We start from the raw sequence: 13,639 nt of genomic DNA, 5'->3' as shown, positions 1-13,639 counted from the left end.
GCCCACCCCCCAATCCCACCCCATGGCCTATTGATCCCCATTCTCCTGGTCCTGGTCCACTTTCCCCCATAGTGTCTCAACTTTTAACACTCTATGTACGCACTGTATTCTTTTCCTATGCTGTTTATGGTCTCCTTTAGAATATATGGGCTTCCCTGGTGGCTCAGAGGTTAAAGCGTCTGCCTACAATGCAGGAGACCTGGGTTCGATCCCTGGGTCAGGAAGATCCCCTGGAGAAGGAACTGGCAACCTACTCCAGTATTCTTGCCTGGAGAATCCCATGGACGGAGAAGCCTGGTGGGCTACAGTCCACAGGGTCGCAAAGAGTCGGACACTGCTGAGTGACTTCACTTTAGACTATATACTCCATGAGGGCAGGAAGGTTGTCAGTCTGGTTCAGCCGTGGGTCTCGAGAGCCTTAAATAGTGCCTGGCTCATAGTAGGTACTCAATACCTACTTGTTGTATGAAATGGACTCTGTATGTCCAGACACAGCCTTTTTGCAGCTTCTAATGTAGCAGGGAAAAGGAGACCAAGCCAGTCAATCCTAAAGGAAATCAGTCCTGAACACTCATTTGGAAAGACTGTTGCTGAAGCTGAAGCTCCAATACTTTGGCCACACGATGCAAAGAGCTGACTCATTAGAAAAGACCCTGATGTGAGAAAGATTGAAGGTAGGAGGAGAAGGGGACGACAGAGGATGAGATGGTTGGATGGCATCATCAACTTAATGGATATGAGTTTGAGCAAATTCTGGGAGATGGTGAAAGACAGGGAAGCCTGGTGTGCTGCAGTCCATGCAGTCCATGGGGCCTCAAAGAGTCGGTTACGACTGAGTGACTGAACAGGAAGAAGAGCAGTGAGTGAAGCAGGTGCTTCAGGATATGCTTAATGGGTGGGAGTCCTTTTCAGAGGCTAAGAGGACAAAAGTACTTCTCTGAAAGATGCATTTTGAATGGATACAGAGAGACAGGCAGTGGGAAGCAGGTTGGAGGCACCAGGCCCCCAGCTGCTGCCCGAGGGTCGCCGCAGAAAGGAGAGTGATGAGCGGCAGCTGTCCACCCTGCAGCCGAGGTGGTCCCAGCACACAGACACCAGCATCCCAGCCCCACATGGGCAGTACTCTCAGCCCAGATGCCCACCTTGGTGCTCCGGGAACCTGGGCAGCTTGGGGCAACCCACCCATCTGGGCCTTGTGCCCTGGTTGTCTCAGTCTTTTGACCCCTCTATCCTCGACTATTCTACCACCTAACTTGGGGGTCTAGGGTTGTCCCAGGTTGCCGAGTGTCCTCTGCAGGTCACCCCTGCCTCTCACAGGGCGGCACGTGCACAGGTGGGATCATGGAGTCTGGTGGACCTGGGTTCAAATTCCAGCTCATCATCCCCACCTGGGTAAATCACCTGGACCTCTCAGAGTCTCAGTCTCTTCATCTGTAAAATGGGGACGAAAGTGAAGTGAAAGTCGCTTCACTTGTATCTGACTCTTAATGACCGCATGGACTGTAGCCCGCTAGACTCCTCAGTCCATGGGATTCTCCAGGTGAGAACACCGGAGTGGGTTGCCATGCCCTTCTCCAGGAGATCTTCTTGACCCAGGGATCAAACCCACGTCTCTTATGTCTCCTGCATTGGCAGTTGGGTTCTTTAACACTAGTGCCACATGGGAAGCCCAAAATGGGGTAATACAGTTTATATCAAAGAGGTGTTCTAAGTGTTAAGGAAAACGCCCCGTGTGAAGTGCATAGTACTGTGCCTGGTACCGGGCGGAAGTTCCACAAACGCTGATTCCCTCCACCTCCACCCACAAAGGCTTGTCTGTGTAGAGGGACCCTGTCCTCTCACTTCACCCTGCTTGGCAACCTCATCAACAAGCTCCTTGTGCAAACTCAAGGCTCTCTGGTCGACGACCATGGAGGCCCCCCTCTCCAAGGCCTGCAGGAAGGCGGTGGTGAGGAGCACAGAATGGACGTGGGATCGTGCCTGGGAAGCCTGCAGCAGCTCACCTGGACAGTTCACCAATCTCCCCACTGCCTGAAATGACACAAAAATGAAATACAGTAAGTCCCCTACATTTGAACATTATAGTTGCGAACTTTCAAAGACGCGAACGCATATTCCGTCTATGTCTGGCGTGAGTGACATTGCATTCTGCCCTCCATCTCCTATTGTTAACGATCCTTTAGCTCCACCATCTCCCACCTCCTCTTCCTCCTCAGTCAGTACCTCTTCTTGCCTGTTCACTCGATGCCAGCCCCTGTATGCCAGCTCTTGTACAGGACTCGTGTACGGTAAGATTAAAAATGTTTATTTTTTGTTTGTTTTTTTAATGTATTACTTGTGTGAAAAGCATTATAAACCTATTATTACAGTACAGTACTGAATAGCTGTTTGTGTTAACTGGGTACCTAGGCGAACGTTGTTGGACTTATGAACACACTCTTGGAACAGAACTTGTTTGTATGTAGGAGACTTACTGTAAAATCACAAAATCAGGCAACTGTGTTCCAAGTAGACTCTTATGTGAACACTTACTCGGTTTTTTCTTCGTTTGCAAAGTGGATTTGGGGGTGGGGCAGACTCCTCCTGGTCCAGTCGAGAATGATCACTGGGTAAGGGGCCCACCAGCCTCTCTTTTAGTTAAGTGTGGCCTCGAGACTGGGATTCCCAGGTGGCAATGGTGGTAAAGAGCCCGCCTGCTTAATGCAGGAGACCTAAGAGATGTGGTTTTGCTCCCTGGGTTGGGAAGATGCCCTGGAGGAGGGCATGGCAATCCACTCCATTATTCTTGCCTGGAGAATCCTCATGGATAGAGGAGCCTGGCAGGCTACAGTCCATAGGGTCGAAAAAAATCGGACACCACTGAAGCGACTTAGCATGTATGCATGGCCTCAAGACCAGATTCTCTCCTGGAAACACTCAGAGAGCTGTGGGAAGGGGGCGTGGGTAGAGTCACGTGGCCTCCTCCCTGCCTGGACACACACAGTTCCAGGCTCTCCTCCAAGCTCCCACCGCTTCCGGGGACTGGGATGTTGACAACTAGCGCCCCCTGGGGGTTTCAGGACGAGATGCAGAGCTGCTGGGTCCCTGAGTGACCGGGAATCAGATCCCCTTCCTGCTGAGCTAGAACACTCACCCTGCAGGACTCACCCTGGAGGACCCGCCCTGGACTCTTGCGTGAGAGGCACACATTTTTGCTGTGTTTGCACAAAGCCTTTTGGGAATCATTTGTTAGAGCCGTTTAGCAAACTGTGACCAAAACAGATGGCTTCCCAGGTGGCTCAGTGGAAAAGAATCCGCCTGCAATGGACAAGATGCAGATTCACAAGATGCAGGAAGACCCTCTGGAGAAAGAAATGGCAACCCACTCCAGTATTCTTGCCTGGGAAAGTCCATGGACAGAGGAGCCTGGTGGGCTACAGTCCACGGGGTCACAAAAGAGTCAGACACGACTGAATAACTAACCAACAACAATCCATGCAGGGAACACAGAACGAGAAAGGGAGCCAGGGCTGTCTCAGTTGGGGAGTCCCCCAAACCAGACCCTAAGACAAGGGCTTGAGCGCATGAATTTCAGTGGGGAGTGAGCCCAGGAAAGAAGTCAGAAGGTGGAAGAAGGTGAAAAGCCACCGAAGGATGTGTGAGTGACTGAGTTAACTCTGAAGGCAACTGGGGCTTGATCCTGCTTGAAATCTTCCGAGAAACTGTGTGGTACCTTAGCCAGTCCGTGGGGATGGTCCTGCCGGAGGACAGAGAGACTGGGCTGTATGCACCACCTCCATCCCTACTGGGTGAAGGCTGCCTGTCAGGGTGTGGATGCCCAACTTTTTTGGCTGTGCCTGCCCTGCTGGAGGAGCAGAGAGGCCTGAGGCCCAGGCGGGAAGCCCATGTGCTGGGAGCACCCACTGCAGCTGCAGTGAACCCAGGGGTTCGGGCAGGGCACTAGCTGCATGTTACAGATGTCACTGTGGCTGCCAAGCCAGTCCCAGAAGGCAGCACAGCCTCCAGAGGCTCATCACACACCAGGGTGCCTTTGTCTACGCTCAGGACACCTCGGGGCATATCTGTGCCGTGGAAGGAGGCAATGTGACTTAGAACTCCCACCCACCCCAGCAGCGGCTGATAGAAAGGGGAGGGACCAAGTGGGCTTGCATTCAAGGTGCATGGACAACGTGGAAGAACACAGGGTGTGGATCCTGGTTATAGAGGAGTAGCTCCAGGTTCAGCATCTGGAAACTCACACATTCAAGTCCAGTCGCTGACGCTTTATGGCTCTGTGACCCTGGCCTCATCCCTGGGCAGCTGTTCAATCCTGGCCTCATCCCTAGACTGCTCTGAACGTCGGTTTTCCTACATGGAGCTAGAGAGCGCTCCAGGTGAAGGAAGACTGTGAGGCCAGGGCCCCTCACATACTGCCTGAGGGAGTGGAAATGGGAACATTTTCCTGGAGGGTGATTCATACCTTAGAGTGTACATTCCACTGGAGCCAGCAATTCACTTCCAGGAATTTATCCTACTAAAGTGCTCATGGGTATTTATTCTAATAAAGTGCTCATGGGTATGCAAATGTGGTCATAAAGTTGGTCTCTGCAGCACTGGTTGTGGTGTCAAACAATCTGCTATTAATAAAATGGTAGAACATTCATGAAATAGCATTCTGTGCAAACATTATGAAGGGTGTTGTGGAGACTACTTAATGATATGGAAGGATGTTTAAAATATTTTAAAAGGGATAGAAGAAAGTTCTAAAATAGGATCACAGTATGATTCCACTGTGGAAATGACAACTCACTCCAGTGTTCTTGCCTGGGAAATCCCATGGACAGAGGAGCCTAGTGGGCTACAGTGCATGGGGTCACAAAGAGTTGGACATGACTTAGTGACTAAACAATAACAACAATGATTCCTATATATACATACATACATGTATATATATGTGTGTGTGTGTATATATATACATATATAGAGAGAGACACACATACATATATATAGTGGTTCCCTGGTGGCTCAGACGGTAAAGAATTTCCCTGCAATGCAGGAGACCTGGGTTCAATCCCTGGGTCAGGAGGATCTCCTGGAGAAGGAAATGGCTACCCACTCCAGTATTCTTGCCTGGGAAATCCCCTGGACAGAGGAGCCTGGCAGGCTGGATTCCATATTCCATAGGGTCGCAAAGAGTCAGACGTGACTGAGTGACTAACACACAACACACATATAAAGGATCATATTATAGGGTCAAGACTGAAGAAAAAGATTTTAAGGACAAACATAAAATAATGGTTATTTAATGGTTACTATTAACAAATAATAATGTTAATAATGATTAATCGTGATGGGATCCTAGTAATCTTTGTTGCCTTGTTTCTTTCATGATTCTGATATTTCTACAATAAACATGGATTAATGTTTCTCCCCACTGTTGATAAGTGGGGAGAAGAATATAACATTTTAAGGGAAAAAAATGGGAACATAACCCCTTTCATAGGATGTGGTGAGCGCCAATAGAGAGAATAGGGAACTTGAACCTTGTCAGCTTGAAAGCAAACCCTCCACCTATGATGATGTTATTATTAATACAAACATCACGATGATCAACCCAGCACTTCTTCATCTTCTCCAGACACCTCAAATGCCAGCCACCATCCTCTCAAAAATGACTGAGTGGCTCTATTATTATGCCGAGCGACTAGGGTTCAGTACACGGCCATCAATCTTACGTCTGCTTATTTAATACAGTGGGAATCAGGAGGCTCTGTTGTTCTTGAGGATTAAAGATGTTCCTTAAAAGTCAATATTGGCACATCCGGACAGTCATTAATCTGCCTCTCCCCCGAGCCTCCCTCAAGACTTGACGCACCGTCTGCACAAGCGCTGAGGGGGCTGCTGTGGACAACCTCCCGGATCGTTTGTATTAAGCAGCCGGAGCCCTGGGTCTGCAGTGAATTTACTTTCCAGTTATTTTTTTTAAAAAATCTGAGCCAATGGAAGAATTAGGAATACATTTTCCCTCGTGACACTTGTAGTGAGCAGGAGGGCCATCAGCTTGGATGAGAATGTTGGTGAGAGAGCAAGCGCTGCAGATTTTCTAAATGTATTCACCCAGAAGGCCAACTATGTCAGATGCTGTGTCTACGCAGCCATGAGCAGTCACCTCTCTGTATGCATGAGTCCTGAGAGGTGTATTTGGGGCACGTATCCCACATTTACTGTGCTTTTGTGTGTAAAGGAAACTGTGTTCTCCGCAGAATGAATGAATGAACAACCTAACAAATGGACAAGCAAGAAACTGTGCCCTGTGACTTCACAGGAAGCTTTGTTATTGCAGACCCCTTGTAACTGGGGGGCAACCTTGGCTTCCAGGCCCAGAGAAGAGAGCAGACATCTTATTTTTGGGGACTTACTTTTTAAAATTTAAATTTTATTTATTTTTAATCAGAGGGTAATTGCTTTGCAATATTGGGTTGGTTTCTGCCATACATCGACATGAATCAGCCAGAGGTACACATATGTCCCCTCACTCTTGACCCTCCCTTCCACCCTTCTAGGTTGTCACAGAGCACTGCATGCGAGCTGCCTGCAGCATACAGCAAATTTCCCCTGGCTGTCTGACTTTACATACGGTAATGCACATGTTTCAATGCTACTCTCTCAATTCATCCTACCCTCTCTTTCCCCCACTGTGTCCACAAGCCTGTCCTCTAGAGAGCAGACGTTTTTAAGGCTGGCCTGCACTGTCGGTTTCTGGGCAAGTGCTGGCCAACAGCAAAGGGCACTCTGGCTGACCACTCCACAGCCCGGCACAGGCATGGTCTCTCTAAGTGGCTGCCACCCTAACACCACCATGGTCGGCTCTGCCTGGGTCCTGGGAGCCTGGCCCGGACGATCAAATTCCCCAGTTGGCTTCACCACTCTGCTCTCCACAGGGCCCTCATCACCATCAAGCACGTATCTGTTCAGGAAACAGGTGTCAGGTGGGCCAGCAGGGAGGTCACCAGTGCCTTCTCCAAACATTCAAAGTGCAAAGAACTCGCAGTTCTGGAACCACAGCCCACAGAAGGTACAGAAGAAGAAATGAGGTGTGAGCCAAGAGGATTCTTTTCACTGCCCAGGCGAGACTGTGACACAGCATTTGGACTTAGATTCCAATGTTGTTGTTCTTCAGTCGCTGAGTTGGGTCCAACTCTTTGAGACCCCATGAACTGTAGCATGCCAGGTTTCCTTGTCCTTCAGTATCTCCCAGAGTTTGCTCAAACTCATGTCCACTGAGTCAGTGATCCTGTCGAAGCATCTCATCCTCTGCCGCCCTTTATTCCTTTTGCTTTCAATCTTTCCCAGCATCAGGGTCTTTTCCAATGAGTCAGCTCTTTGTATCAGGTGGCCAAAGTATTGGAGCTTCAGCTTCAGGATCAGTCCTTCCAATGAATATTCAGGACTGATCTCCTTTAGGATTGACTGGTTTGATCTCCTTGCAGTCCAATGGACTCTCAAGAGTCTTCTCCACCACAGTTCAAAAGCATCTATTCTTTGGCGCTCAGCTTTCTTTATGGTCCAACTCTCACATTCATACACGACTACTGGAAAAACCATAGCTTTGACTAGATGGACCTTTGTTGGCAAAAGGATGTCTTTGCTTTTTAATATGCAATATTCGATACCTATTGATCGTGGGCCTTGGAGTCAGTGGGCATGGGTTCAGGTTCTGCCTCAACCATCTAGGTATGTGGACTTGGATAAATTTATTAGCCTTATATGCCTTAGTCTCCTCATCTGTTAAAGGAGGTTAATAATAGCTGCCTCATCAAGTCACTGGGATAGTATAATAAGTTGAAACATGTAAATACTTTAAGCATATGCCTGGCCTAGAGTGAAACTCATTAGATGATACCTATTATTCTTATTGCCTATTACAACCTCAAGAAGGAGGAATAATTTTCATTACCCCTGTTACACTGATGAGGAAACAGGTGGGGAGTGGCTGTGAAATCCACACCTTCTTTCTTTCCTGAGCCTTTGCCAGCAAAACGGATTGAATTTTTCTATGCACAATGGTGCCCTCTGCTGGCCATCTGGGATTAGCAATTCAGCTCTCAAATGAAGATGCTGCTGGGAGTTCAAAGACCCTCAACCAGGTCTCAGCAAACCTCCTCCTAACTGGAACCAGCAGACCCCTACTGGACTCCACCAATGCTATATCATGTTTAGAAAGTCAGAAGTTCTCAAAGGACTGTCCTCCGAGGCACCATAAACAATATGCATGTTGGCTGCAAACTGTTATAAGGCTGTCTCTGCAGGGTCCCGCCCCACCAGGATCCCCCAAAGAGAAGAAACTCAACCCTCCAGCCCTGTCTCAGCTGCTTGGTACACAAAATCTGGACTACATCCAACCCCGGAAAAGGGCATAAAAGAGAAAGATTAGGGACATTATTATATAACTGATGACACTGGGTAAACAGTGGCAGTTGACTATGTAGGAAACATTTACCCCCTTTTCCTCCTTATTCAACCCCAGTTTAGTTCTGGATGGGAAGGTGCCCACCTCTCAAACTCTCTTATATGTTTAGTGTTTAAAATTTGGGAGAAAAACAAAAGAAGAAAACAAAAATCATCCACAATCACAATCACCACCATTAGTATTTTGGTGCATTTACCTCTTTTCAGGATTCATACATAATATTAGCATTAAAAAACATCGTACTGTAAATAGAGTTTGCAGGCTGCTTTCCCCCCTGAACATTACAACATTGATGAATTTTTCTAGGTCTTTGAGGTATAACTTCTTGGTTTCTGGGTTTTTTTTAATTTAAATATATTTAATTGGAGGATAATTGCTTTACAAGATTATGCTGGTTTCTGCCGTACAACATGAATCAGCCGTAGGAATACATGTGTCCCTTCCTTCTTGCACCTCCCTCCCACCTCCCACTCCATCCCACTGCTCTAGGTTGTCACAGCCCCGGATTTGAGCTCCCGGTGTGCTACAGCAAATTTCCACTGGCTATCTAATCTTACACATGATATATATACATGTGTTTCAACGCTACTCGCTCAATTTTGTCCCACACTCTCCTTCCCTGTCTGTGTCCACAGGTCTGTTCTCTATGTCTGTGGGTGTGACTGGTTTGTTACCTGGGTCGATGGCACTTATCACCTTCAGTTCGCTGATTCTCTGAATGGCTGAAGCTGATGCCATGCTGTGGTGCAAAGGATCCTGGGAAACGCGGTGGATCTCTGGAATTCCCTCAGGGGTGAGATGTCTGGCTGGAGTTGCTGTACCCTTCAGGTCGGTCGTAACTGTGCAACCTTGGCGCGCGGGTGAAAGCCAGTGGGGTCTCTAAAGCACACAACAGGAGCGACTGAACCCAGACCACTTCATCAAACGTGTCCGTTCCATCAAATTGTTGGGAAAAGATGACACCCCTGCCCGGACTCAGCTGTTAGCACTCCTTACACCACTTACGGGCACCAGGGCAGAGCAAGTTGGCTTATGGCTAAATCAAGTTCCATTTTAACAGGGGACCCCTAGTTTCAGGAAAGTGATGATATGTTAAGTGTGGGGAAAGAAATGAGGTACCCACCGCCACCGCTGGGGCTCTAGGGGCTCTAGGATTCCAATGCAATCCCACGGATATCATAAAGGACCTGCTGAACCCTTACAATGCATCAAGCAACCTAACTTTACTTTGCAGCAGATGTTAAGTTTGCTAACAGATAGGTTTCTCTAGGGGCTTCCGCAGTGGCTCAGTGGAAAAGAATCCACCTGCAGTGTAGGAGTCGCAGGAGATGTGGGTTCGATCCCTGGGTCGGGAAGATCCCCTGGAGGAGGGCATGGCAACCCACTCTAGTATTCTTACCTGGAGAATCCTCTTGGACAGAGAAGCCTGGTGGGCTACAGTCCATAGGGTCACAAAGAGTTGGACATGACTGAAATGACTTAGCACACACACATGCAACTCTCTCTGAACACAGCTTCTATTTTTCTCATATCCCATATATTTTGCTTTGGTTTATGCTAATTTTGTGCTTTTAAAAACTCTTCCCTACTAGACCCCCGGCAGTGTGATACACTGTAGTGTAGTTATTAAGAACATGGCTTTAGCGTGGCAAATACACTTGAGCTTGAGATGTGACTCTGACCTCTCTAAACCTGCCTCCTTAACTATAAAGTGATAATGCCTCATATGGTTGTTTTAAGAACTGAACTGGAAAGTGCACGTGAAAGTGTTTAACAAAGCGCCTGGTCCAGTGTAAGCCCTCAGTAAGCGAAGGTTTGCATTGCTGAACCAGGTGCTGATCTTATTCATTCTCGTGTCCTTGACCCTGGCCTGTCAGATGCTTAATCCTCACTATACTTCATTTAGACCTTCTGCTTTCTTCGGTGTCATTATTATCCTTGAGTACTCCATCTCAACTCCGCTGTGCGTTTTCAGGGAAGAGGGACCATTGCCTTTTCATCTCACAAGTGCACACAGTAAGTGCTCTGTGAATGCAGATATGAACTGAGTAAGTAACAGCATTCTGGGTCTCACAGAAAACAGTAAAATTTCTCAGACCTGACAGAAAGCCGAAGTCAGGCAACTTCAGAAGGAAAACCTATTGACAGACCCATCAAATGTTCTAACTTAGTTTTTAGCCTTGATGTAAAGGATAAGAACTAAGGATTTTGATGAATCCAATCATTGGTTTTATGTGCTTTGGACAGAGCCTGAAATTGGTCACTCTAAAGCCATCACACATTAGAACAATCAGTTCAGAGTGTGACACTGGGTTTTGATCCATCAGTTGTGAGATGTGTAGCACTTAATCTGTTGCTAATAAAAGTTTAAATACTGAAGTTTGAGCAGGATTTTTCCTGAGAGTCCCTTGAACAGCAAGGAGATCAAACTAGCCAATTCTAAAGGCAATCAACCCTGAATATTCACTGGAAGGACTGATGCTGAAGCTGAAACTCCGATACTTTGGCCACCTGATGCCAAGAACTGACTCATTGGAAAAGATCCTGATGCTGGGAAAGATTAAAGGCAGGAAGAGAAGGGGACGACAGAGGATGAGATGGTTGTATGGCATCACCGACTCAGCAGACATGAGTTTGAGCAAATTCCGGGAGATAGTGGAGGACAGGGAAGCCTGGAGTGCTGCAGTCCAAGAGGTCGCAAAGAGTCAGACACGACTTAGCGCCTGAACATCATCAGACAGATTCAAGGTGATCCCTGACCAATGATGTCATTTGTTCTCATTTACAATCAATTGAAGTCCTGGTGGCTCAGACGGTAAAGCATCTGCCTACAACGAGAGAGACCCGGGTTCAGTCCCTGAGTAGGGAAGGTCTCCTGGAGAAGGAAATGGCAACCCACTCCACTATTCTTGCCTGGAAAATCCCATGGACAGAGGAACCTGGTAGGCTACAGTTCATGGGGTCGCAAAGAGTCAGACATGACGGAGAGACTTCACTTTCACTTTCATGCTACTGAAATCCAGAACTGAAGTGTTACCACGTGCTGGGATCCTGGCAGCAGTGAGAGCCCTTCTGCAGGGTATTCCCCTGGCAGGGGGAAGGAGAGGGCTGAGACCAACGTGTGGGAGGATATTTATTTACTGCCACCGGGCGGATGAGTGAGTACACACTCGGAAATGACCACAAGCTCCCTGAGGACTACATCCTGTCTCCTGCAGCTTCTTATTCCTAAGATCTGGGCACAGAGTAGGTTTCCAATACATTTACATGAAATAAACAAATGAATAGAATCCTGTGGATATTGGTGTTTATGTCTCATCACCATTTAGAGATAATCTTCCCCTCTCATGAGGTCATTCGGATAGCCAAGCTTCCATGAATGCTTGAAAAAAGAAACTGAAAATAGCACTAAATTCTATTATTTGTAATGCAAGCCAGGCTGACCTGGCTAGAATTTTTGTCTGTCTATGACAATGGGCTGCAACAGTTATTTTCAATGTTTCCGTCACATCCCTACCTGTGTGCTAGCTAGGGCGCCCTCCTGTGTCACTTTATTGTAATATCACCCTCAGCCTTCGAAAAAATGGACTGACAGGTATCTGACAAATACCATGTGAAATGCTTCCTTCGAGTTGCTTGCCTTCACCTTGGCTTTCAAAGCTCCACCAACCTCCAAAAATGTCTCCAAAGGTCAAGCAACACTTTGGTCCTTCTGTTAGAATGGGCTGTGAGCCTTTGCTCATAGATATATACCAGAAACTAATATGATATTGTACGGGGCTGGCCAAAAAGTTTGTGTTTGGTTCTGTAAGATGGCATGAAAAACAAACAAACAAACTTTTTGGCCAACCCAATAAATCAACTATATTTCAATTAAAAAAAAAAAAAAACACCCATATTTGAGCTGAAAGTCAAGTTCTTATGCTAGGGCCCAGCATTGGAATGAAAAGAATGAAAACAGATCTTCATTGTGGGCTGCACTCCAGTGTTTTATGACTTTATTTCTTAAGTCACTGCTGTGCTTAGCCACTCCATCGTGTCCAACCCTTTGCGACCCCATGGACTGCAGCCCACCAGGCTCCTCTGCCCATGGGATTCTCCAGGCAAGAATACTGGAGTGGGTTGCCATTCCCTTCTCCAGGGGATCTTCCCTACCCACGGATCGAACTCAGGTCTCCTGCATTGCAGGCTAGATTCTTTACCACCTGAGCCACCAGGGAAGCCCCTTAAGTCATTGCACCATAAGCCTTATTCACTCAGGAACTGGAGACCCACCCAATTCTCTCCTAGGTCAGAGTAACAGCCCCCTTAAGCCCAGATATAACGCAGCTGCCGACAGCTTCAAGACTGGTCAGCAGAGAAGGCCAGAACACTGGAACAAGCCCAGACTGACACACCACAACCTCCCCGCAGTCAGGTTTGGAAAGATCTTTGATGCCCAGCAGTTCTTCTGATGGAAAAAAGAAAGTGAATCCCACGGGGTTTTGTACTGGCTGGTACAATCCAATTTGGACCCACTGAGTAGTTTATGGTTCTTTCTCCAAGAGGAACTCTAGTCACAGAATTGATATAAATTGTATTGGAGAAGGATGGGGAGGACGCCAGAAGTCAGGTCTTTAACAGCCCAGGACGTGTGCTGACTTCTAATCCATTTTGAGAAGAATAGCTGCGACTATAGCCCGCCAGGCTCCTCTGTCCATGGGATTCTCCAGGCAAGAATACTGAACTGGGTTGCCATTCCCTTCTCCAGGGGATCTTCCTGACCCAGGGATCAAACCCGGGTGTCCCACAATGCAGGCAGATTCTTTACCATCTGAGCCGCCAGGGAAGCCCCAGTTTCAGAGCATGGAATCTTACATGCCTAGTGTGATTTCTGGGGCAGACTTGGGGGCAGTTTTTTCTCAACATTGCTATCATACAGACTGCTAACAAAGCCAGCGATTTTGAATTTATCTTGCTACAGACTGTCACATGACCCAGAAAGAAACTCCGTGGCTTGACCACCAACAGTGTCCCTACCAATGGCTGGCCATCAGTGCTCATAAAGGACAGCAAAGATGGGTGTGTTGGATACCATCCATCCACTAATGATAAAACAACTCAGCAGACCCTTTGCTTTGGGTAGTCCTGAGACCATCTTTCTGTGAGCAAGTTGGCAAGTGCCAACTGCATTTTTCCAGAATGCGGGCC

General features: G+C 47.5%; 1 protein-coding gene across 1 annotated transcript in view; it reads right to left on the bottom strand.

The window, feature by feature from the left end:
* Nucleotides 1–13,639, bottom strand: part of DGLUCY (D-glutamate cyclase) — a 57,512-nt gene that overhangs the window by 27,600 nt on the left and 16,273 nt on the right. The window contains 3 exon segments of the mRNA XM_061159120.1: nucleotides 1,848–2,031; nucleotides 9,113–9,328; nucleotides 12,775–12,896. Coding sequence (XP_061015103.1) covers nucleotides 1,848–2,031; nucleotides 9,113–9,328; nucleotides 12,775–12,896 — 522 coding nt within the window.

The sequence above is a fragment of the Dama dama genome, chromosome 13 (assembly GCF_033118175.1).
Source record: "Dama dama isolate Ldn47 chromosome 13, ASM3311817v1, whole genome shotgun sequence".
In the NCBI taxonomy this organism is placed as follows: domain Eukaryota; kingdom Metazoa; phylum Chordata; class Mammalia; order Artiodactyla; family Cervidae; genus Dama; species Dama dama.
This window is presented reverse-complemented; position numbering and strand designations above follow the sequence as displayed.